General features: G+C 44.1%; 3 protein-coding genes across 7 annotated transcripts in view; 2 read left to right on the forward strand and 1 right to left on the reverse strand.

The window, feature by feature from the left end:
* The window catches only part of ABAT (4-aminobutyrate aminotransferase), a 32,258-nt gene extending 20,952 nt beyond the window's left edge, over positions 1–11,306 (forward strand). For 2 of the 5 annotated variants that reach the window (XM_009982315.2, XM_086622028.1), the window contains 10 exons: positions 1,422–1,502; positions 2,011–2,103; positions 2,497–2,559; positions 3,936–3,999; positions 4,698–4,846; positions 6,318–6,455; positions 7,814–7,981; positions 8,711–8,857; positions 9,827–9,938; positions 11,185–11,306. In XM_009982315.2, the coding sequence (XP_009980617.1) occupies positions 1,422–1,502; positions 2,011–2,103; positions 2,497–2,559; positions 3,936–3,999; positions 4,698–4,846; positions 6,318–6,455; positions 7,814–7,981; positions 8,711–8,857; positions 9,827–9,938; positions 11,185–11,306 (1,137 nt within the window). The remainder of the gene's footprint in view (positions 1–1,421; positions 1,503–2,010; positions 2,104–2,496; positions 2,560–3,935; positions 4,000–4,697; positions 4,847–6,317; positions 6,456–7,813; positions 7,982–8,710; positions 8,858–9,826; positions 9,939–11,184) is intronic. The other 3 variants (XM_086622029.1, XM_086622031.1, XM_086622032.1) reach the window with 3 other exon arrangements.
* Positions 11,307–14,267: 2,961 nt separating this feature from the next.
* On the reverse strand, positions 14,268–16,391 carry TMEM186 (transmembrane protein 186). Its single transcript, XM_086622328.1, has one exon. The coding sequence runs from the start codon at positions 15,840–15,842 to the stop codon at positions 15,141–15,143; it is 702 nt and encodes a 233-aa protein (XP_086478454.1). The 5' UTR covers positions 15,843–16,391; the 3' UTR covers positions 14,268–15,140.
* A 703-nt stretch (positions 16,392–17,094) lies between these two features.
* On the forward strand, positions 17,095–24,701 carry PMM2 (phosphomannomutase 2). The gene is made up of 8 exons (XM_086622025.1): positions 17,095–17,163; positions 17,435–17,546; positions 18,506–18,582; positions 19,497–19,588; positions 20,295–20,394; positions 21,388–21,463; positions 22,640–22,755; positions 24,327–24,701. Exons 1-8 carry the CDS (start codon positions 17,095–17,097, stop codon positions 24,429–24,431), a joined length of 747 nt encoding a protein of 248 aa, XP_086478151.1. The 3' UTR covers positions 24,432–24,701.
* Positions 24,702–25,553: the final 852 nt, after the last annotated feature.

A 25,553-nucleotide genomic window follows, 5' to 3' on the forward strand; every position in this document is an offset into this window, starting at 1 on the left:
GTGACTTCACCTCTTGCCGCGGTCCACACATCTGAGTAACTGAGCACCTGTATTGAGGAAACAGACTGAAGGTTGCTGATAAATGTGCAAGCTCGGGCTGCACTGAAAATGTGAATGTTTTGGGGGAGGCAGCATGTCCCCTCTGGAGACCCATATAGACTTAAGTCATCGAAGCTCAGCCTTTAATTTCAAAGATGACTTGTTACAACAACAACCAAACAAAAAAAGGGCAAATAATGCTACTTTGCCGTTGGCAAATTTATCGAGCTTGTCCTTTTCTGAGCAAATTCAATTTAAAATAAAAAGTAGCACATTGTGAATCAAACAAGATTACCTACAAAGACTAGGAGCAATGATGAATCAATTTTAATCCACGATACTTAATTTAAATTAATTGCATAAACATGACAAATTCATCTCCATTAGTGGACTGGGGAGATCACAGCAGGTTTTCCAGAGCTGCTCTATGGAACATCTGTGTGGGCAGCAGGCTCAGCTTCCCCACCAGCTGCTGTTCACTGACACCACAATCACCTTTCTGAAAGATGTGAATCCTGATGTGGCCAGTTCATAGGATCAACAGGACAGTTCCAGTTGGAAGGGGCCTCAGGTAGTCTCTTGCCCAACTTCCTGCTCAAAGAGGGTCGGCTGTGAGATCAGACCAGGTTGCTCAGGGCTTTATCTGGGATCTTGAAAACCTCCAAGGGGGGAGCCTGCACAGCCTCTTCGGGCAACCTGTTCCACTGCTTCACTGTTCTCTTGGTGAAAAAGCTTTTCCTTATACCCAAGTCAGTACCTCTCATGTTTTGATTTATGCCTGCTGCTTCTCATCTTCCCACTGAAGAGCCTGGAGCCTGGCTCCATCTTCTCAGTAACCTCCACATACGTTTGGGAAGGCTGCGTTATCTTTCTCAGAAGTAGCCCCAATCCTTTAGGTGTAACTTTGTTTTGTTCCCCTAAATCCCACTGTAATAGTATCTGGAAGATACTTATAACCACAACCTTCTGAAATGGTCTGTCCTGAAACTCAGTAAGGAAGAAAGCGCTGCTATCCTAATTGAATTCAGATTTCGCTACTCAAACTGAAGGCAAGTAATTAAGATTTTAAAGTGTATTTCCTGTGGAAATGGAGGAAAACGGAGATTGAACAACTAAAGTGGCAATATTGAAGAAGAAATGTCAGTGTCAGTTAGCGTGCACCTTTTCTAAGGTACCCTGCAAGAATAAAGTACTAAGGATTAGATAGAAAAACATACTCCAAGACATGAATATTATTCCCTGGTTTTAAAACTCCTTGTGCCATGATTACAAATTTCTAGCTGTTAATTGTAATTAGAATAAAATGTAACTGCCTTGATATCAACATGATATTTTTCATGTGATAGTAAAACCTAACAATTTCTCTTCCTTTGTCTTTGTAGAGCACTTTTATCAACAGACCTGCCCTAGGGATTTTACCTCCAGAGAACATTGCGGAAAGACTGAAGGAATCTTTGTTATCAGTAAGTGTGAGATAGCAGTGATGAGTTCTCTGTGTTTAGAGACACGGGCGTATCAAGGGACATTATGGATTTTAATGGGGAACATGCCAGATTGGCTGTTTGTCCACCTGCCTTCCCACTGCCAAGTAATGGGATTGAACCTTTGTCCCTGACTTGACAGCCAAATGTGAGAGGGTGCTGTGCCTGCTCTGCACAGATACCGCCTCTCTCGGTTGGGATTCAGGAACCGATGAGAAAACACATTTTCACTAACTCTGTTCAGTGTGCTTTCACAAGAGGTAGCGGAATAAGCAGCTTCTGTTTGTCTTGATTTAAATGTGAAGATCCTTGGGACTGAAACTGACTCGAGCGCTCTCAGCTGCGGCTGAAATTGGCTTTCCTCATCACAGGCACAGTTGGTCTGCCTTTACAGTGAAGTTCCTGATGTTAAGGACTGATCAGAATTATCGTCACTTTGCATTATATTTGCGCTTAATACTTTGGAGTAATTGTCTCTCTTCGTTGACAGGTGGCTCCTAAGGGCCTGCCACAGGTGATCACCATGTCTTGTGGATCCTGCTCTAATGAAAATGCCTTTAAAGCAATATTTATGTGGTACAGAGTGAGTAAAATATTAAGTTTGGGGTTTTTTTGTAGGTTTAGAAGTAGAAATGAGTATTTATTCATCATCAGAACTGTTAACGTAAAAGAAACCAAGGCTTGGAGGTTGTCTTGTTCATGGTGTTACTTAAATTCAACTTAGTATAAAATCTTCATTAAAAAGTCTTCATCTGAGCTCTCACTTCATATTGACACAACTCCAGAAATTATGAAGAAAAGGAAATAAAGAAAACGCAGATTGCAGTCAGTATGTAAGAGCCACACTCGGTGTCACTGGCTCTAGTTTGGAACACCAGCATTACTCATTTGTGGTTCAGCCATAAATGCGTCGGTTACAACTAAAGGAAAACTATCTTTGGGGTTGTTGATTGTTTTTGTGGGGTTTTTTTTGCAGAACAAGGAGAGGGGCCATAATAATGTCACAAAAGAGGAACTGGAATCTTGCATGATTAACCAGGTAACATTTGTTCTTTACCACACCTACAGATGTACCATTAGCTTGGGTTTGTAAGGGAAGACTGGGAGGAAAAATTGGTTTTACTGTCTCTGAGGTGGAATCTCAGTTTTGTAAATTTAGGAAACGGTGAAATACAAATTGCTCCCAACAAATGTCAAGACCTGTTGCTTGTATTCTTCTGCATCCTTCTTTGAGATAAACATGTTAGAAATTAATAACCTGCTGATCCCAGTCTGATCTTTGGCACTTCTGTAGTGATAAGAATTCAATTCATTCACACAGGATTAGGGAACTCATTTGGCTTTAAAAATGAGGCGGATTCTTTTAGGGGTTTTTTTGTTTTATTTGTCTTTATAATTATTTTTTAAGTTCTGTGATGTTGCTCACAGCATGGTCAGACAGATGGCTGTGCCAATACAAGTAAGAGGATGGCACATCATGACCTGAAGGAACAGGAATTTTATAAGATGACCAGACTTGTAAAACTAATGATCACTTTTTGTCCAGGTCTAGCTATCTAAAAATTAGGATTTCTCTTCAAGCTAATTGTCTGAGTTCTCTTTACAGCTGGGGGAGGATTTGAGAGGGCAACTCCATCCCCCTTTTGGGGGGGATCCTGCAGAATCCAGTTACAAATATTGCAGCCTTGACCCTGTTGCCAAGTATGGGGTACAAGACTAAAGGTGTAAATGCAGCATGTTAGTGGGGCCATCCTGTCACTTGCAGGATGACAGAGAGGCATAAAGAGAGAGAATTTGTATTTTTAGAGGGGCAGTGTGTTAGCCCAATGCTCTTATTAAATTCCAGATGGTATACAGTTTGCATGTCTTTTGTCATGGTTCCTTCTCATTCTTGGTGCTGTGAGTCATCAGGAACACACAGGGCATCTGGCACGGGGCAGCCCCGGCCTCTCCTGGCAGAACCTCCGCAGCCCCGATGCCACACCTGGGCACAGCCACAGCACAGCCACCCTGCACACACGTGCTCGTAGTTTGTACAACAAGGGGCTGATTGTGCTGAATGTTCAGCCCTTCAGTGAGCTCACGTGTGAGGTGATACTGTGATACAGTATAAATGGGCAATTGCTCATGAGTATTAATGACGTATTTTAGGTCAGGCAGTTTGTAGGGGACAACAAATGTGTTTGTTAAATGGGTAAATGTAACAATTTGCGGTGCCTCGTGGTTGGAGAGGAAACTGATCAGCTGCAGCGAGAGGCAGCAGCTCGGATCCAGCCCTCCTGCCGCGCTCCGGCCGCGGGTTTGTGGCTGGGTCGCGTAGGTGCCCGCAGCGGCGTGGCCAGCAGGGCCACCTGCCAGCAGGGCCACCTGCCAGGAGCACCGTGCTGACCGCCCGCCTGTCTGCTCTGCTTCCAGCCCCCCGGCTGCCCCGACTACGCCATGCTCTCCTTCATGGGCAGCTTCCACGGAAGGACCATGGGTAAGCACAGCACTGCCCGCAGCACCCCCCTTTCCTCTGCCCCCTCCCGCGGCAGCAAGCCTCATCTCACTGTAGTTTCTGGAAAGTGTTTTTGCCCTTAGATGAACAGTACCAGTGGAGAAGCTGTGGGTTTACTGAAGGCTTGCTTTGGAAGCCCCACTGGTACTGAAACAGAATACTTGGGTGACAGTGGGAATTAATTTTATGTTTTTTGAAAACTTCTTTTCAGAAGGTCCCTTATTTTCATTCTGAATCCAAGGTTTCCTGTCTACACTAGTAAAAATCTAACTCCTGGGGTAAAATTACCACAATACGCAAACGAGATGTCACTCATTTTTACCATTTTACATTGGCTCAATCCCCGTTCTAAATGTGTTACCCAGGAGTGCTGTAACTCTGAGCTTTGCAACCAGTTGTCTTTGGACACGTGAAACCCATCTCAGCCTGCTCAGATCGACAGAGGTTCTCCTGTTCTTCTGGAACTGCGCATGTGGAAAACTGATGCTTAAAAGCTAGAGCAATCCACTTGAGCTTGACTAAATCCAATTACTCAGTATTTCAGAAAATAAAGTAAAAATGTAGAGCAGTTAAGAGAATTCTACAGTCCTGGTGTCAGGCAATCTTTTACCTCTTGGTAGCTTTTCTCCTGTATTGTTCCTAGTCAGGTATTGTTTTAATTTTTGCTTTTCTGGGTTTAGGTTGCTTAGCTACAACTCACTCTAAAGCAATTCACAAATTGGACATTCCATCGCTGGACTGGCCTATTGCTCCATTTCCAAGGCTCAAGTATCCCCTGGAAGACTTTGTGAAAGAGAATCAACAGGAAGAAGCCCGTTGTTTAGAGGAGGTAAAAAATTAACTGGCAGCTTTCTGTTGTTTTTGTTTTGAAAAAATGAATAGTGTTAGCAGGATTAGCTGCTTTTCACTAAAAGAATGTTTTCAGAGATTGGAACAGCATGTGATTAAAACAGCATTCGGTGTTGTTTACAGTCAGAAGCTTGCCCCTGCCTTTCAGAAGAACAGCCAGCTTTCTGTGAATTAGAGGTCTACACGGATCATACCAAAGTGAAATTTCACAGGCAGGAAAAGTTCGTTATACCAGTGAACTTGTCTGCCAGATCTTGCAAAGGGACATGGACTAAGAGGAGCACAGTGTGTATGATCCTCTGCAAAGAGAACCTGTAACAATACTTCAAGTTTTTCAGCTTTTTTGCAAGTAGCCTTCTGCCATAAAGCTCTGATCCTGCCTGCAGCTGCGGGGAGTCAGGGACTCTGTGCCTTCCCTAGCCCGGGAGGAAGGGAGGGTGGGCAGCACAGAGCCTAAAGGAGGCAAACTGTCTCCAGGAGCATGGGATTCCCTGTTGGGCTCACTGCGATCCAGGATCTGTCACTTGCGAGGGCTCACTTGAGAGGTGGTGGTGGGGAGCAAGGCACGGTGTGCCCTGTGACTGGAACCAAGATCAGGCGCAATCTGGAGCACCGTAACTGACTGTGGGGGGGAGCGCTGAGCGGAGCACAGCAGCGCTCTGAGAGAGACTGCTTATTCACACCTGCCTAAATTCAGAGAAAACAGAAAGCATGGAAAATTGCTTCCCTGCGTTTGCTCCACAATAGCTTGGTGGGGGGGAGATGGAATTGTGATGCAAAAAAATCAATCCACAGACTTGAAGCCATTATTTAAAAAAACAAAACAAAACCAAAAACCCACCAACAAAATAAAAAGCTGAATGCTTTCTTTGAAAGCAAGCTTACTGGTGCCCTTTGGAAACCATTGCGTTACACAGCTGTGGGCCCTGAGAGCTGGGTGGTGCTTCAAGCACAGCTGACGCTACTGAGCACAGCAACTGGCACGACAAGGTTAATGAAAACTTCTCTGTAAGCCCCTTGTCAGCAACAGGATTTCTGCACTGTTTAATCTGATTAATTTTAAAGTATCTGAAGTGGGTGACTAGGAAAAGCAAATTTAGCAGATTACCTTCTTTAATACGTTAGCTGAGTTTTGTTTTCTGATGCAAAACCTGTTTTCCTCTGTTTTGCTTAGGTGGAATGACAGGAATACTTCTGGCTGAAATTTGCTAGAGCTTTCACGCACCATGGTGGACAAATGCACAATAGTTACAATGTGGTTAGGATATGATTTAAATTGTTATTCAGGAACAAGAGGGCAGCATTAAATTCTGGAGGAACTACTTCCTGACACCTTTCTAAACAGGAATGTCTATGAAAAGTTGAAATCCTGTTGCTGAGATTTAATCTTTCTGGGAGGAAATGTGCGAACGTCCTGAAAGGAGAATATACCGTAAATGTTTGACTTACAGGTGGAAGACCTGATTGTAAAGTACAGGAAAAAGAAGAAGATTGTGGCTGGAATCGTTATAGAACCAATACAGTCAGAGGGTGGGGACAATCATGCTTCAGATGACTTCTTCAGAAAGCTACGAGATATTGCCAGAAAGGTAATCAAATATTTCACTGGTCACTCAGCGGTGGCTAAAGATGCAAATGCTTCTTGGTGACTCCGCAGGCCTTTCCCCCAGCCCCAGGCACTCCGAGAGCTTCAGGGGCCTCCTCAGCAGCAGTGGGGGCAGTTGTGTGCGTGTACTCAGATACAAGCAAACCCCTGTCAGCACAGTACTTTCTCTTCCATTTGATGCACGCCTACGGGTCTCCTCAGTCCAATACATTTTCTTTTAAGTAAGAGAGAAATTGCTTCGATCCATTAACTGTGGATTTTGCAGCAGTGTTCTTTAAATGGTAATGCCAGTTTGTTGAGGGGCTTCAAACAATTTCAGAAGAGGTAGGTTTGGAAAAGGGCAATTTTTGGTTGACATACTTGTTTTTAATAGCAAAGAAAGCTGAAACAAATTGAGTCCAACCGTAAGTGCTGATGTTCCGACAAAACAATTAAAAGGACATACGTCTTGATACTTGGAATGTGAAGTTACCTGTTTGGAAGTGATGACCCTTAATAAGACCTACTGCTTTTTTCACCCTCCAGACATTTGTGTGCTTATAGAGAAGAGCATGGGTGACATTTGGAAAATTCTGTTCTGCCACGAGAAGCAGCAGCCTTTCCCCTTGTTAACAGCTGCTCATGCAAGGGTGATATAGTAGATAAGGTGAAATGAAAAGGTTTGCCTTGTCTAAAATAAGATGCTGCCAAAAGTACTTACCAGTTGTTTTTTATTACAATAAATCATGCTATAGCTTGATCTCCCTGTCCCAAAGTTTCAACAAAATAGTCCTTCACATAAAAAAAAACCCACACTGCCAGCTAAAATGAGTAGCTCTTTCAACAGACTCATTGGAAGAGGCAGCTCTTCCAGGATCATTTTAGGCCCCTAGACTGAACACAGCATGCTGCTGGTGTTGCCTTTGTGCCACAAACGCCCGACTCACATAGGAGGCAGAGACTTCCTATTTAAAACAAACAAAACTCCTCAAAACGAGTCTCCTTCCCTCAGAGGCTTTGAAAATGTCACCCAGACTCCTCTCAGATGTTTTCAGGTATCCTCTAGAAATGTTCAAGAGTATATAAAAAAGCATAGATTATATAAAAACATGTACTTTTATGAATTTAGGTAGAAAATATGTTTCCATTGTCCTTATGAAAAAATAGCTGAATTTTTAGTTGTGAAATGCAATGCACAGTGAGTGGCATCGGTGTGGGGTAGAGGGGACGTTCAGAATGGTGCAGGGAGAGGAAGGAGGGATGTTGCACGTAATTGGCTTGTATTTCTCTGTTCACTAAGGGAGGAATTTTTGTTTTGGAAATGCGACTCACATTCCCTGCTCTTTGCATCTGTCTCCCCAGCATGGCTGTGCGTTCTTGGTGGATGAGGTGCAGACGGGAGGCGGCTGCACAGGAAAATTCTGGGCACATGAACACTGGGGCCTGGATGACCCAGCCGATGTGGTATCATTCAGTAAGAAGATGCTGACGGGAGGATTTTTCCATAAAGAGGAGTTCAGGCCAAATGCTGTAAGATTTTCAGTGAAACTTGGACTCTGTACTAGTTGGTGTCCCGTTCATGAGTAACTGTCATGTCCATGGCAGAGACAAGCTCTCCTTCAGTAACGCAGGTCCAGCTAGATGGGGCTGCTGCTTCATAGATACTTGCTTTGTGCTTACACAAAAGTTGTCATCACTTCAGTTTATTCCAGTTGCTGTCAGTCACAAATCTCATAAAGGTGGTGGAAGGGAGTGGAGAACTGGGGTTAGCCTAGTGAACTAACCTCCAGTACAAAATCCAACCACAAGCTGACACCTTTGCTGAAGGGCAGTGTGGTATCTTCAGAGCTCGGATGTCAGCATTACAGATTCTGTCAGCAAGATTTCTTCTTCCCATTAATGACATTTTAGAGGTAATAAATGAAAACAAAAAAATTAAGGATGCTAACATTAGGCTTGAATGTAAAACCTGTATAGATGATGCTGATTTCCGTGTCATCTGTAGCCACATTTCAATGAGATGTCAAAGCAGCAAGACAGAATGCACCAAGTTTGTGATATGAAGTAGTTGCCCTTTGTTTCTGCTCAGCAGGGCAGTCATATTTTGCTCTCACAACAAAAAAAGGGGGTTGGTGACATTAGTGCATGCTTTTTCATACATCAGACAGTTGCATTACCCGTTTGAGGGCTTGCTTTTCTGTATTATAGTCATCTGCCTGTTAACATGTTCCACAACACTCTCTCCACTCTTTTCCCAAGCCCTATCGGATTTTTAATACCTGGCTTGGAGATCCAGCTAAGAACCTTATGCTTGCCGAAGTCATTAAGGTTATTAAAAGAGAAGACCTTCTAAACAATGCAACCCACGCTGGGAAAGCACTACTGACTGGACTGCTGGATTTACAGGTAAACATCTGGAAGGATTATAGATACAGACAAATTTGTTGAGCAGTTAGGATCTGACCTAATCCAGTTTAAACACTTGGACTGAGGAACTCCAGCTGGGAGCTAGTCCGTAATCATAACTTGCTGGTTTAGGTATGTCAATGCAAGCCTGAATAACTGCTTCCCATTTTGAAATGAAGTGAACTTTCTTTTACTGACTTAAGGATGCTGCTTTTGTATAGCTTAATCCAAAATGAAGGGTGATTCTCAGAATATCTGAAGGTATGAAGTTAAATTATTTTGCTAGAAGTCTCTGTTTTCACAAGCAGCGAGCATGTCATTGTTCCAAAAGTTGTTTCTAAAGGAAAGTGCGTTTATATTTTGTTACAATTCTGTTGGGCTGTTGAAGCAAGAAAATTGCAGCTTTCCCTCCCTTGACGAAGGGAAATTCCTTCGCAGCTTCAATGACGGATCCCCACGCGTTTATATTTTGTTACAATTCTGTTGGGCTGTTGAAGCAAGAAAATTGCAGCTTTCCCTCCCTTGACGAAGGGAAATTCCTTCGCAGCTTCAATGACGGATCCCCACCTGAGACGGAAAGGGAGCGAGGCGCTTCAGGGCACGCTTGCTCACCTCTCAAAAGGCACTTTGTGCACCGGTGGCGCAGGCTAAGCCCAAGCAGTCTGCGCTCTCTCAACTTCAAGGCAGAGCAGGCGCGAGAACACAAAAAATCATAATCTTTGTACTTCAAAAAGTACTGGTATAAAAGGTGAGGATTGTAATTGACAGTAAGCAGAACCAATCATACTCACAAGCATCTTAGTGCAGCGTAAGAACAAGCTGCTTTCTAGCTCCATTCCAGAGCATTTATGTTCAAGTTTTCCTGGAGTGCATTTTAGATGCCAGGTGTCTTGCACTCGCTCCAAGTGCAAGCAAAGCTTGCTACCAGGTGCCCTCCTGCCATGCACCCTTCCTCACCTCTCTTTGCAGGCTCGTTACCCCCATCTTATCAGCAGAGTGAGAGGAAGAGGAACATTCTGTTCGTTTGACGCTCCAAACGATGCGACTAGAAACAAGTTAATTACAATAGCCAGAAACAAAGGTAAGCAGGTTTGTATGTGGATCAGCTTCAAGTGAGTAGCATATGTAACACTTCAGCATTTTGCTTTTGGTGTGGTGTATGACACTACAACATCAGAGGACAGAAGTGAAACAATCAACAAAGCTGGATTTAGACTTTTCTGTAAACACGTGTATTTTCAGAGACATCAGACCAGTTGGTTATATGGTGTGTAGGTGTAACGTTACTGGAAGCAACCTATGTAGGGCACGAGTTTTTGTGATATCACTTTCATATTCCTCTGCAGTGACCTTAGGTGCACCTAGGCATCGCTTACTTCTAGAAACAGATCAGGAAAATTAGAAGAAACTTAACTGTCACTCAGGAAAACACAGGGAGAAAAACTACTCGTTTTATGGAACACCTAATAATGAAATATAACAAGTTGCCTAAAATGGGCATAAATGTACAGCTACATCCCTGTTTTACTACAGAACTCCCACCCAGCTGAAGACAAGCCCAGGCATCAGGAGGGGACATTCTTGTGAATCTCACTGTGTGGGTCCAGGGTTTGCTGCCATCAGGTTTTGCTGTTACTCATGTCTGTTGAAAGCAGCAGACTCAATGCATCTAACTATTGTGAAACCAAAATTTTAGCGTATAAAGGACATTGATATTTTTTGTTCTTGGAAACGAAGCCAGCAGGGAGAGAATGCAAGCGGTTTGTGTCACAGTAAACCAAGGCTGTGCTTAGAGGCAAGGTAAGCTCAGCTCAATGGTACAGACTTGTGCTGCCCACAAATGTTTCAAAGAATTAATTGATTTCAGGGTAGAAAGACACCCTGCATTTAAAGTACTGCGGGGAGAAGTTTGCCAGCAGTATTTTAACTTACTGTAATTAAAAACAAAAAGAAGTTTAAAAACAAAATTGCAAAGAAACCTACTGTGTCTTGTTCTGGGATTGAGGTATTATTGCAGCTTTGAGGTCTCAGTTGCTGTTTGAATTCTGTGCTGGATGGTGGCTTTCCACCGATGTTGGGATTAGTCTCAACATTCCAAGTGTTTTACAGAACAACTACAGGCACTGGCAGTGTTCTTCTGAGTTGCTGTGAAGCTTGAGGTGCCTTTGCACCACTGACTGTGTGCTGTGTCATTGTGTGGTTCGCAGTGATCTGGGGAGCTTCTGTTGGCCCTCCACAGAGGGGTGAACCTCATTCCGAGACCTGCATTGTCTGGATATTTGGCAAAGAAGGAGATGACTAGAGGACCTATTTTGTTCTCCTTTTAGGTGTCGTGCTGGGAGGCTGTGGCGACCGATCGATTCGTTTTCGTCCAACACTGATCTTCAGGGATCATCATGCACACCTCTTTCTGAACATTTTCAGTGACATCTTAGCGAACTTCAAGTAAAAAGCAGTTCCCTTGCACTGAACAGCTGATGATGAAATTAGTTTGCATTAATTCATGTCTGCTCTACTTACAAGTGTAAAGTCATAACCTGAGGTTTGTGTCCTGTCCATAACCCTGCCCAAGGCAAGCTGCTCCATGCGAACTCAGCCCAGGCACAGCATTGGCACTTGTTGCCAGCAGGTACATGCCGCTGTCCCACACTGTGCATTTGTAGAACCTGTGGCCCTCCATCTTCTGGCTCAGGTCATATTAATTGCAGAGTCCTCTCTACGTTTATGGCCCTGAGTATCTGATTGTCTAAATGTGACCTGGTACAGTCCATTTTCACAGGTAGTCCCAGTAGACGTACTCTTGCGTCCAGAAGCAGCAACCAGTATGGCGTAACACCTAAAGCCACACACCTGCCATACAGAAAGTGCCATTCTCTAATGGTAGCTGGAATAAAATAGGAGTTTCAAGGAAAGCTCTGCTTTCCGCCACTGCCAAGTACAGTATTTTACAGAATAACTTCCAGCTTTATTCCCCTGACTACAGAGCCTGCCACACCAGCTGGCTCCGGATCCGTGAGCTGCTCTGTGCCCAGCCTGCACACAGCGCTCCAGGGGCACTAACGCACCGAGCCACAGGGCAGCGCTGTCTGTGGAACTGAAGTACTTGTGCTCTTCTCCCCTTATCCTGGATTTTAAAACTTCTGACTTCTCTTACCATCAGACTTGCACAGAGAAATCTATGCCCTGAAGTATGTAGTTTGACAAGGCTTAGAGCATCACGTGAAGCCCGTTATTTCCACCTCTGTCAGCCATCTAGAATGATTTGCTGTTACCAGTTACGCAGTAGCCATTAATTTACCTACTGCAAGTTGGACAGGGATACTTGAGGTACTTTGTACAACGCAGCAGAGCTGCGTGACCGTAGCCACTACAGTGAAGGCCTAGTCCTAACTGCACACTTATAATGCAAAGTAATTCTATTTTTGTTCTAATAGTTAATTCTAAGTCATTGATACTTTAGAGATCTTCTAGAAAGCTACAGGATCAAAAAGTGTCAACAGTTCATGAATTTGTTTCTCTTCAGAGAATCGTTCTGGATGTCTCTTTACTATGTGTGCTGTTTGCTTAAGGCTGACTGGAATTATGTCTGGTGCCTTTTTTTTTTTCTTTTTCTTGGCTAGCAAGCCAGCTGGATTTTGCTTATTACTAAGTTTAACTTTCTGTTTTGCACCAGAAACCAGGGACCACAGTGGACGTTACAGTTGCCCTATTAGGATCTGACCACAATTTTTAAGTACAGAGTAAGCGACAGAGCAGTTAGAAGATTTACAGGTTTAACACAGCTACCAAAATGTGAAAGGTTTCTTACCTGCTTTGAGAAGTGTTAAACATGGTTTTCCCATTCCTAATACCAGCACTCAAAAAACAGAATCTCAAGCACACTCACTTCTGTTAGCTTAAAAATAAGGGGATTTCTGTAAACCTCTCTACAAAAACCAGAATTCTGGTACCAGCTGCCCAGAACCTGAGCAGGTTTTTGCACAGAGGTTACAGAAATGCGGGCAAGGACTGCTGGACTGGTGTTCCACAAACATCATTGTCATCGCTGTCCTCATAAGCATATTATCAGCAAGAGGAAAGTCAAAGCAAGAACTGCATTTGACAGCATTTTGGGAATTAGTTTGTTCAACATATCAGTGCAGTAGTTTTAGTAAATGTCTCTAGCAAGTCTCGTACTTTTACAGAAGCAAAGGTCCAGTAATTTGAAGTCTTACCACATCTTCACTTTTATGATGAATACTCTAGGTGTTTTTATAATTTTTACTGACACTCAGTAACTGTATAACTGTGTACAACACGTTGATGAACTCACGTTAGACAACACGTAGGAAGCACTGCAGCTGAAGCGTACAACGTTGTTATTGTTTACAGCATACTGTGGACAGTGCCAAATAAATGTTTAAACAACTCCTTAACTGCACTTCATGGTGTAACTAGTAACTGTACACAGATTCATAAGAAATGACATCTCATGTGTAATCAATATTCTTAAATAAAATATTTATAACTGAACAACTCCAAGGCTTTTCATTTACACCTAAACTTTTATATGTAAACGGACTCATTAGTGCATGTTAAATTCTTATGGAGATAAGCCTCCAGAACCCATGCTGTATGCCTACAGTCCGCTGTATTTTTCTGCCATGATGTTTTAAGACAAGGAATATTTCTCTTTTCCTTTTGATGCTGCTGTACCACACAGTATCAGCCAAAATTTAAAATAACAGAGCCCCCATTAGGAAAAGGTCAACACGAATAAACAGTAAATCAGGGTTACACCGTGCATTGAAATGGCGATTTTACTTGCCTGCAATTGCTGATCCACCAAGAGACAGATTTCCATACGAGTGAGGAAGAAACAGGGAAAAGAACACTCCAAATTGCTCCACTGGCGACGGTCACTTTTTTGCCGTTGTTTCAAATGAAGTAACAGCCAAAAGAGCACTGGAAGGAGTTAACTTGCTTCTGACGATTCAGAAAAAGTTTTACATGTCACAAGTGATCAGGTTTGATTCTGTGTCAGGTTTAACTACTGCTCCTCATTCCTACTGAGATGCTGGGCTTGGAAAAGGAAGAATCATACTAACACTACAGAATAAGACCACTGTCCTTCATGGACACAGATGCTGAGGTGACCAACCTTCAAGTTCAACAGAAGACAAAGTACACGTGTTTTCACCCTTAATTCAACACAGTCGTTAGGTGTCTGACCATTTTTTCATTTGAGGTAAACCCAGACTGGAGGGGTGGGGAGTGGAAAGGGCAGCTGGCAACAGGGCTTTTGATGTTCAAATACACCCAAATCAGTAAACACATCAAGGGACACAAATGACTTGTTTCCCAGGCTAAATGGTAATTGTCACAGAAGACTGCTTAAGTTACACAGTCTAAGATAATTTTGGCAGCATTTACTGAAGTTTTTGCAACTCAAGTGTTACAGCATTGATAAAACGTCATTCGTACACAAAAAGCAAACACAAACATGAATATATGCAAAGACAAGTAGTTCCAAATTTTCAGATACTCATTAGGATCCAAACTGAACAAAGGATCACACACTGTCCCTGTAATCCACAGCACCATAGTTCTGGTAGGTTCTTCGCTTATTCTAATGGGAAAGCAGTTTCTGTGAGAGGCTCCTGAAATGCTGTCCCAGTCTTCAACCCTTACAGCTGAACAGTCAGTGTGTCTTGCAACGTGCACCCTTGTTTCCCCCAGTTACATTCACCTCCTGGAAGACCTTGCCACGAGACCCCACACAGCGTTACCCATCGCTCTTCCTAGTTGCCTCTGTTTCATTAACGCGTGAGCACGTCGCTCTGACATCCCAGCATTACTCAGCGTACGTGTGTATGAGAAGTTTGAATTTCAAGAGGCTTCCTAGTCAACCTAAAACGCACCACGAGAAACAACGAATTCAACATGAGGGTGCTCTGGCAGAGTCACTGCGTTTCCCTTGGAGAGTTCTTCCTGTTTAAAAACAGCCTAAGAGGCCAGCTGAAACAGTCAGGGTCAGCAGCAGTCATTCCATGCAGATTTAGAACTGCACATCACCATATCCAAGACAGAAGAGACGCTGCTCGCACCTTAAACAAGCTGCAAAGACATGTAATCCAGTGGATTGTTCTTTACCATTTCTACTTTCTACACCGAGTGCGCTTACTCACAGGCACTGCACAGGAAAATGACAGAAGCAGTCAGTTTGGTAAAATAATTAAACTTCACGGAAGAATAAGCACAATGAACATGCAACAAGGAAAATCACTGGAAATCAGCTGCTGTATCACTCAAGTTCTCCAAATATTTGAGTAAACTTCTGTCTGTCTACGATCTGGCCATACTTGAGCGTAAAATATAAAATATCTGTACTATTATACCGTTTGAACTGGAGAAGTAGCTCCCCCTTGCTGTCTCCAACTTCATCCAAAGTTATCACTGTCTCCACGGGACAGTAAATGTCGTTCCGTCTTCCCCAGAACGTCAAGTGGGCCACTCTGACAGTACGGCCGGTGTCACTTACATAGATTAATCCAATAATCCGTCTGAAAAAGTAGCTCATACCATACAACATTGCGCCAGCAAAGAGCGCAATGCCAGTTGTATACAAGAGGATGTTCTGAGAAACCTGGTCTTGCAGATAGAGGTAGCAGATGGGAGGCATCATGACCATGGTGGTGGCAGTCTGTAACAGCTTCAACCTGGACAGCATCCTGCAGTACTTAATCCCCGGAAACCTGTAGACCAGTGTGAACTTTTCTGTTTTCTCATCCACAGCCTTTTGCCAGAGAGCAGCAGGGGCTGAATGGCATAGGGACACAGATGGCACTTGCTGTCTCCCAAGATAATTATTAACACCATTAACTCGCCAGTTTTGTGACTCCAAACACTCCCACGTACAAAAAAAACAGCGTGGGCGAGCATCTTCCTTTTTCCATGATCTTGTCCAGAGCTCATTTTGTAGACATCTCCCAAAAGATGGTGCCATGCAGACTTTAGTCCTAATTCTGCAGAGCTTAGCCTATAAGGAAACATTCCCACAGGTCACCATTTGAGTCTCCTGTACGACCGAAGCACGTTTAGCTCAGCACCTGTTCCCCATGCACGTGAGGGCAGTTCGCGCACACCCGCCTGCCCCAGCTCACTGCTACCCTGTGCTTAAAATCGGTGCTGCGTTAGGAAAGGGGTGCTCCTGCTTGCATCCCTCCCTGCAGGTGAGGAGGGACAGTACTTCTGATAACACCGCTGACCCCGAAGTCAGCTCACCCAACGTGACCTCACGGCGTCCCCTGCCTCGCTCTTTTTTGAGCCGCATCACAGTGAAGCCACCAGCGCTACGCAGCTTCTCGGCAACGGCGGTAGCAGAACCCGGGGCTGCTTGCCCGTGATCAGCGAAGCGCTAAACAACCACTTCGGTAACGACTTTGGGGACTCGGAAACACGTGGAGAAAGCCGCGTAACGGGGAGGAGAGCACGAGTAACACCGGAAGCGGGACGGGACAACAGGAACGTGCAGGACAACAGAAGATGAAAGGAGGTCGGGGAACCTCCGTGCCGCCCTCCTGCCGCTACACCCGCGCGGGCGTTCGTGCCGCACAGGGCGCGTAACTGAGCGGACAGCAGCGGCCACGGACCGGGCCACGGGAGCTCCCGCTCGAGAGCCCGCCCCGGCGGGGGCCAGCGGGTGAACGCGGCGAGAGAACGCGCCGCCTCCCCCGGCGCCCCGCGACCCTCCGGCCCCTGCGGCGGCGGCGCCTCCTCCGCGCCCGGCCTCGGCGTCAGAACGGCGCTGCCGCGGGGCGGCCTGACCCCACCCGGGCCGTTACCAGCCGTTCGGTGCCGCGCGTGACCCTTCCCCCGGGCCGTTACCGGCCGTCAGGTGCCGCGCGCGGACGCCTCCCGCTCCCCACTGAGGCAGCCGCAGCCGCTCGCGGCCCAGACGCGCTGCCGCCGCCTCACGGGCGCACCCCTCACCCGCGCCCGGCCCCGGCGCAGGGAAGGAGATGACGGGACACACCTTCTCCCGGCGGGGCCGCCGCGCCCCCTCCCCGGCGACAGAGCCCGCCATGTGCCGTGCCGCTCACTCACCGCCGCCGCCATGGCGCCGCCGTCCCGGAGCGCGGCTGCGCCGCAACGCCCACCCGCCGCGCGGGAAGGCGGGAAAGGGCGGCACCCCCCGCGTCCCGGCGTGCCCCGCGGCGGCAGCGCGCGGCTGCGGTTCCGCTCCCCGGCCGGGCGTCATGGCGCCGCCGCAGGGCGCCGCGCTCTGCCTCTTCGACGTGGACGGCACCCTCACGGCCCCGCGCCAGGCGAGTCCCGGGGGCGGCGGGACGGGGCTGGGGGGCGCCCGTGCGGCTGCGCCCGCCCCGGGCGGCGCGGTGCGGGGCTGCCTGCTGAGCTGCGCCGTGCCGCCGGCTCCCGCTCGGGCTGTCCGCCGGGCTGCGGCCCCGGAGCGCTCCGGCACCGGGCGGGCGCCGGCGCCTGTTTGGGGGCGGTCAGGCCGCGTAGGCACGCGGCAGCCCGCATCCGCGTGCGGGCCGAGGGTTCTGACAAACCCAACTCGTCTCTTTCGGCACGCAGAAAATCACCGCGGAGATGGCCGCGTTTCTGCAGGAGCTGCGTCGGAAGGTGAAGGTCGGGGTCGTGGGCGGTTCCGACTTCGAGAAGATCAAGGAGCAGCTGGGCGATGACGGTGAGCAGGGCGCTGATGCAATGCCGCGCGCCGAGTCGCTTCCAAGGAAGCTGTGAAGGTTAAATGTCGGCTGAGCCCTTCCATTTTCCTCCTTCCTTGCTTTTAGCTTCTTCCTGGTTCCGTTGCGCCGCACTCAGCTGTGAGCACCGGCTTACAGGCGTTGGGAAGCTGCAGCCCGCGTTCGCGTTCTGCAGAGTCCCGGTGCCTTAGTGAGGGGCAGCGAGCAGTGAAATCCTGACTTTGGGACAGTACCGTAGGAGGGAATTCTAACGTTGTCTTTTTAAAATGGAACGAGGTACCCACCATACACGTATGCAGGCTGCTCAGTGGTCAAACGCATCCCTGAAGGATCTGATTTTATTAACTGTGGGGTTTCAATGACTCTTGCTTTAGTCCTTGGAGAGGCATTTCCTTTTCTGTGTAAAAGAATGTATTTAGTGGTCTTTACTTAGTTGATGCCACTGATAGCCTTCTGCAACGCCCAAGTCAGTCAGAACTTGTTTGGTTTACAGGTGTTCCCCAGTAAGCCTTATCTTATCATCCTGCACTGTAGTAAGGTTCTCGCAGCTCTCGGCGCCTGCTGTAGGTCAGTACCACCGAGAGAACGACCGTAACAGCAGTGCGAGTCGCTCTCCAGCCGCTGCGCGCCAGGCTTTGCAGTGGTTTCAGTGTTCGGTCACTCCTTGCAGTTACTGCAAAGAGACATATGTGCGGGAGAGGAAGAGCCTTCAGGCAAAAATACAGGTAACTTATCTGAAAGACTTCATGTGATTTGAAGCATGTGTTAATCTTGGAGAGAAACGAGGGTGTTTGGATCTGGTGCTCAGTGTTACGCTGCTGAATCTTTCATGCTTTACGATCTAATGCTTGCTGTGTTTTAACGTATTAAATGTGTAGGAGGCTTCTGCATTAAACATGCAGGGGAAACCATCAGTTACTTTCTTTTTGTTTGGTTACAGTGGTTGAAAAATTTGACTACGTTTTTTCAGAAAATGGGCTTGTAGCATACAAAGACGGGAAATTCTTAAGCAAACAGGTAAGTGTGAAATTTCCAGTAAAATGAGATTTTCCTTGTTGCTGCAGTGCAGTCCTCTATATCACCCTTCTGACTAGGGCCAAAATAGCTGCTGTTTTCGTCTGTTGCTTCTGTAACAGGTCATTCATTTGGTGCTCTGATTCACGTATGACACTCTGCACCTTAAACTTTATTCTTTGGGGTTTCCTCAACACCAAAAGCTATTGGAGCCTGGAGTGTCTAATCGAATAAGAACACTGAAAATCCTGGAACAGCCTTTCCCTAAGCTTATCCGTAGGAAACACGGCCAAGCCCTCTGCTCTTGGAGGTGCTATGGAATATGGCATTTCATAGCTGATGTCTGTTGGGCTTTAGGGTTCGGCAAGCTTCTTGCAGATCTCTTGTAGTTGCTTTTTAGTATTAATTCAGAGTGCACATTCTGATATGTTGCACATAGAAGGTAAATAGTCTGAATTAATATAAACGTACATCTGATTTTAGATACCCTAATCACCTTCATTGGTTCAACATAAGTAATGGAGATGAAAAATTTAAAAGAGATCCTGGCTGAAATTGCTGACTGGAGCAGTGGTTTCCAGTTTACTGCAGTAACGACCTGCATTTCTTCACGCTTGGCTACAGTAGACATTAACAGGAATTTTTTTTTAGGTCTGCTGTCTTTGGCCCACAGAGTTTCCTTCTAAAGCAGGTACTAGTAGGGAGCATATTAAATGAGAGTTTAAAAAAGCCAAAGTAAACAAAAACAAGAGCCTTTAGTTAGTACCATGTGTGCATCAACTGAGACTTACTTCTTGAAGGCGTGTTTCTTTGTGGTATTAATCGTGCCTGATTCTCCAATGTCTGTGTTTTCCATGTGACCTCTTTTTAGAATCTCAAGTTCTGGACCCTTGGTTGAATGGTATTTATTTTGTTAGAACATTCAGGGTCACCTGGGTGAGGACATACTTCAAGATCTAATCAACTACTGCCTGAGTTACATCGCGAAGATTAAACTGCCAAAGAAGAGGTGTGTGCATAGATGAGTCTCAGTGTCGCCATATGCTCCGTGTTACAGTGTTGAGCATCAACGTGTAAAGCAGGCTGCTGGGCAAAAAACAGACAATTTTTGTTTTAGGAACACACTATACATGAAACAGAGCTCAATCCAAGCTTCCAGCTGGAACACAGGATTTGAAATACTGATTGAGCACTTTATTGAAGAGGGAAGGAAGTTCCCTTTTGAAGTAGGTGTATTTCCTTGGCATGTTTGGAATTCAGCAGCATAGTGTTTTCCAGAGATGAGAAGTGTGCAGTAAGATCAGTTCTATGTCACATCTGACGGTGCCGCTGCTCAAGGCATTAATATGTACCATGTGTGAGGCCAGCGAGAAATACTGCCAAAGTTGCTCGAAATTTTTCTGCTTCACCCCAAAGCTGATGGACTGGCCTGTCAGTGTCTGAGATTTGGGTTGACAGAATGCTCCAGTCATACTTTTAAGACCAAATCATACTTGTAAAAGTCAGTAGGGATGATGTTGAGGTTGCCAGATTCAGATAAATGTCTGGTGCCAGAGGTATTGGTTCCTACACGTCATTTTTTATGCATACAGTGAGACACTGAAGGAGACATCTGAGTCCCATTTCTTCAGAATTAAACAAAAGTTCTTAGTGATATTCCATGTTTTAAGCAATTTTTCATCTATTTTCTGTCTCATTAATCAATTCTTTTTCAGGGGCACTTTTATTGAGTTCCGAAATGGGATGTTAAATGTGTCCCCCATTGGAAGAAGCTGCAGCCAGGAAGAACGAGTTGAGTTCTATGAACTTGATAAAGTGAGTTACAACTCTTGAAAAATATCCAACACTTCTGGAAGAGGCAGTTATGGCCAGGTTATGATTTTTAAAAAGCTTTTATACTTTGTGAAGTCTTTTTCATTCTAATCCTTTCCATGTGGGTTAACTAACTTCCTAGTTCAGACTTAAGGAAATATACAAGAGGCTTTTTGTTGCAATAGTTAACAATCATTACTTGCAGAAGGGATGGCTTTGGCTCATGTTTATTTTAACCCTATATCCAGAGTACCAAACAGGTACTCAACAGGAACACACAGGGTTCCTCAAAAACCCTGTCGTAGACGAAACCATACTTACCTGGAGTGCTCTTTAGTATACCAGCCTATATCCATTTAAATCAATAAAACTACTCCTTTTCTTGTCAACTCTTTAAAGCCTTCTAAAGCAAAATTTAAAAGCTGACATCAAACCATTCACCATTTATTTTCCTTTGTACACAGCTCATGCAAGGCTGAAATGAATCTGAGCCACAGTATCAGAGTTCTGTTCCCTGCTACGCCGTAACAACTGTTTCTGACCTGATACAAAACCTGAAATGTAGTTCTTCAAAAGCAGCCTTTGCCTGAGACTCAGTTAAGGGATGCTGACAGATACCTAAGCCCAAGCCATCCTGAAAATACCCTTTTTTGGAGTATATGGCAGCAGAAGATTAGCACGTTTTGAGACTCTTTCTGTTAAGCCTTAGCGTCCCCATTTGTGAAGCTGATTTTTACCAGGAGTTGAAGCAGCATACTGCCTTGGTATTCTAAGATTTTTAGATAGAAACGCAGATGTCACGGCATGTATGTGAAGTTTTGCTCTCATTTTTTACAAGCTGGTAACAGATTAAAGTGGCAATATTCTCAGCGTGCTTTCCATAATATAGCTGTATCACACTAGTCCTCGTGCTCAGAACTTTGGATGTTTTGGGGGTTATTTGTTTTGTTGATGAATTAGCACAGCACATAAGTGATTTTTTTTTTTTTTTAACAGAAGGAACATATAAGAGAGAAATTTGTAGCTGATTTACGAAGAGAATTTGCAGGAAAAGGCCTCACATTTTCTATAGGTATCACATTTAAAAGAATTTAATTTAAAACATTTCTTTTAAATCTCACTTAAATCATATCCTCATATGGATGTGACGTATCCTATCTCATTTGTGTGACAGTAATCTCTCTAGGGGTGGTTGCAGTCACTGCATGCATGTTTTCCTCTTAGGCTTTCATTTGGTATATTTTAATTGAAATCCATCAACAAAGAGAACTTTATTGCTTGTCATCAGTTCATTGTCTTAATGTCAGTTGTGTGACTGATGCTGCTCATTTTGAAATACATTACATGCCTCTGATTAGTCAGAGTTGTTTCTGTGAATCAATTTTGATCAGAAATACTACATCAGGGCTGTTCAATAGTCCTTGGTTCTTCAGTTCTGTAGCTGCGTTGTGTGGGAGGAAGGAGAGGAAAGAAAATCCAAAAGCAAGTGCAAGCTTAAAGAGAAAAGTGGTAATAAGGGGGAATTAATTTTTCCATGCATTTTTTCCCCTGCCCCCCACTATATTACCAAATTCTTGCCTTTTATTATTTTCAAAATTGTAAGAAAGTACACGTCCCATTAGCGCTGTGGTATTGAAACACTTAAGGCAAAAACAAGCTGCAATACAGCTCTCCGAAAGCGCGTTGTAAATACCTTTTTGAAACCCACTTCAGCTGAGAATCACACTTTCATGTATGGGTAAAGGGCAGAGATTTGGAAATGGAACATTTTGTCCCAGTCTTTGACATTAAAAAATATAAAGACAGATGTAATCTCGAGATAGGGTTGATAATAATGAAGTAAAAATTGTTGTCCTGTTAGGATGTGTTAAAAGGGCCAACTTTCTCCTTTTTCTATTCTGAAATCTTTAGACAGTCTTTTGCACAAGATTTCATGGCTGTACATACACCAATGGCTGTACTAATTCATGTAGTTTTTTCCTAAAAGTGAAAAGATGAAACGTAATTTTTAAAAAAAGGTTCAGTTTGTTGGAGAGCAGTCAGAGGTTGGGAATGTGCCAAGACTTTCATATTTGTTTAATGGGTAAATAGTAATCTGTAAATCACAACTGTATTAACTTCAGGGACTCGTAACATTTCTGCAAAGCTCCCTCTACCAAAAATGTCACCCTGTTTAGTTTTTCCTCACTTACTCTCCTCTCAGAAATGTGCTCTTGTAATAAGTTGGCTTGGTTCATGTCTGTCCTAGGGGGCCAGATAAGCTTCGATGTGTTCCCAGATGGCTGGGATAAGAGGTACTGCTTAGGAATCATTGCCAACGATGGATACAAGACCATCTATTTCTTTGGAGATAAGACTATGCCAGTGAGTATATTGTTTTGTGTATACATTTCAGAGCTGCTGTTTTCAGCCACAGTAGGGTCTAATCAGTTGCCTTACACCTGACAGGAACTGAAGTCAGAATATAAACGTGATCACGTGTCTGTGTTTAACTGGCTGTGCCATACTGGTCAGCATAATGCTGGCAGATAGCCACGAGCATAGCTTTTTCTTTTGTTTCCTGACGTGAACACAGTGTTCTTGACAGACTTAATACTGGAATATGTTTTTAAATTGCACTTCTATAATTGTGTTAAAAACCTAGGTGACACGGCTATATAAAGCTCATTATCTTGTTTGGTTATTGTAGATAGATGCTTCTTGTTGGCTGGTGATTATTAAATGTATTTATTTTCCATTTAATTTAATACTGTTCCTTTGCCAACCACTCTGTCTCCACATGAAGGAACTGAAATTATATATAATCCCTGTCTCTAGTCATTGGAGAGAGCTAAACAACTCTGCAGGATGATTCAGAGGCTTTTGAAAATACTGAGCAGAGACCTGACTAGAGCTAGTGAGGGCAACAGCGAGCACAAGCACTTGGATGAAATTAAGGCTGTGTGAACATGGCCAAGGGACAGTGTCAGCAAGAAAAGGCTTAGTTTTATAAGAACTTAAGAGTTATAAAACTTTAAGTTACAAAGAACTTTAGTTTTATAAACTTAAACAGGCTAAGTTTTAGAAGAAAAAGACAAGTTTTAAATGAAACAAGTTTTTTTTCCCCTTGACACCAGCTGCAAAGTAATCACCTGCCCCTCTGGCACAGAATTTATGGACAGTTGACCTTAAACGCTGTAATTGGCAGTGCAGCGTTTTCAGAGTTCTGAAGTAGCAGGAGTTGTTGCTGACCCTCTGGAAAGCAGCGTGGCCGACAACGTCCACAAATCAGGCACTGCTTCCTGTAGTGCACGAAGCTGTGGCTTTGAGGGACCTCTGCTCATGCTGGCAGCCAGCTGTGACAGGACCTTTCCTGACTTTCTGGTGATCAGAAACCAGTCACAAATATCCCATCAGGCCAGTAGCTAGCAAGGCCAAAACACTACTGCAATAGCAAAGGATCAATAGTATTAACAATGATTTAACTGAAAGGAAGAAAACCAAGTTGGACGGAAGAGGATAATGCAAATAAGTTACAAATACCACGTGCTGGTATCGTGTTCTGCAACAAGCTTTACACCTTAGTATTAACAAGTAGACAATTTTTAAAAGCCAATACTGGGTTGCTATACTAAGCTAAATACATGGCTAAGCTTATACTGGGAGTTCTGCTCTTTCATGAGCAATTTTAACATGCAGGTTCAGGAAGTTCTCATGCAAGTGTTTGTGGTGTTCAGCAGAAGTTTCAGCACAGGTGTACTATAAACACACTGTGCAAAATCTCAGAATGGTGGCTTGCAGTTTTTTAGCTTTCTGGAAGATCTCAGTCATGACTGTGATGTCCCTTTTTTTCTGTAGTTTTCTTTATGTGTCCCTTTTCCACCCCTAGACTGTGACTATACGTTAAGTTAAATAAATTTAAATGCTCTTCTGCTTTTTTCTTTTTCTCTTTTCAGGGGGGGAATGACTATGAAATTTTTACAGACTCCAGAACAGAAGGCCACAGCGTCACATCTCCACAGGATACAAGAAGAATCTGTGAAGAGCTCTTTTTTAAATAAGACTTTTAGAATTCACACTTACGAAACGGTTAAGCCAGCTTAATAACTGAAAATATCTTCCTTCATTCTATATTGCTTTTTGGTTATTGGAAATGAACAGCAAGTGCTTTGCAGGTCAGTCATTACTGAAGGGAAATGTTTGAGGAGAACCTTGCTGACTGGTAGCATACAGCAGAGCTCATTTAGTGCCATCTTTTCTCTGTTTCGATTTGCACAAGTACTTTTTTTTTGTTGTGGTTTTTGGGTTGTTTTGGTTTGTTGGGTTTTTTTTTTTTGGGGGGGGGGGGTGGGTTTTTTAGGTTTTTAAGTCATCAGTAAACTTTCTTAGCTAATCAATTACATTGGCGGGGGTTGTGGGATAATCTGCCTGTAGTTGATTTATGGTCTCAAAATTGGCCTGCAAGGCTTTATCCCTAGTATTTATTTGGAAACTGCCATTTAAAAGATGAACTTTTTAGAGTTGTTTTGTTAAAATGCTACCCTTGTGCTATAAAGACATGAATTATACAACAGTTGATATTTTCTTGTTTATAACTGGAAGATGAATAAAAGAGGTTTTATTTCTCTCTGAGGGTGGGAAGGTAGAACTGAGCCAGAAGTCTCTGACCTCATACATGTTCCAGTGCATGGTCAGAAGGTGCCACCACTGGAAAGGCTGGACCAACTGGTGCTAAAGTTACCTCCTCAGTACAGTTGTGGTGCCAATGCACGCACAGTACGGTTCGTGGTACCTACACTTTTTGCAGGCTGTTTTTAAATCTAAAAAATAAGAAAAATTATAAAATTTAATTAAAACAACTTGAACATAGTAGCAAAATATATTTCTGTCACTCATTACCTTTCTGATTTTCCTAGTAAGACGCTAACAGTAGATGAGATTTTAATACTAAGAAAAATCACCTAACTGTTTCTATTAAAATTAAGTTGAAGCATTACAATCAGTGTAACTGTTAATATGACTTTTATCATCTGGCATTAGGAAAGTAATCTTGCGTATGAATAGTTTAATTTAGTAAAGCAGAATAAAATACCACTTTATCATGAAGAATTACTATTTCAGTTTGTCATTTTTTCACTACAGTCATGTGTGTGCACATACCTGCGTACGTTCAAATCTGAAAA

Source organism: Tauraco erythrolophus, chromosome 17 (genome assembly GCF_009769465.1).
Source record: "Tauraco erythrolophus isolate bTauEry1 chromosome 17, bTauEry1.pri, whole genome shotgun sequence".
Taxonomy (NCBI): domain Eukaryota; kingdom Metazoa; phylum Chordata; class Aves; order Musophagiformes; family Musophagidae; genus Tauraco; species Tauraco erythrolophus.

What these genes read in the sequence shown, in the direction of transcription:
- PMM2 (XM_086622025.1), top strand. Translation starts at nt 17,095, where the DNA reads ATGGCGCCGCCGCAGGGCGCCGCGCTCTGCCTCTTCGACGTGGACGGC. An exon ending in CCCTCACGGCCCCGCGCCAG is followed by an intron (nt 17,164 to 17,434) that starts GCGAGTCCCGGG and finishes TTCGGCACGCAG; the next exon opens with AAAATCACCGCGGAGATGGC. An exon ending in AGGCCTCACATTTTCTATAG is followed by an intron (nt 21,464 to 22,639) that starts GTATCACATTTA and finishes TGTCTGTCCTAG; the next exon opens with GGGGCCAGATAAGCTTCGAT.
- TMEM186 (XM_086622328.1), bottom strand. Translation starts at nt 15,842, where the DNA reads ATGGCACCATCTTTTGGGAGATGTCTACAAAATGAGCTCTGGACAAGA.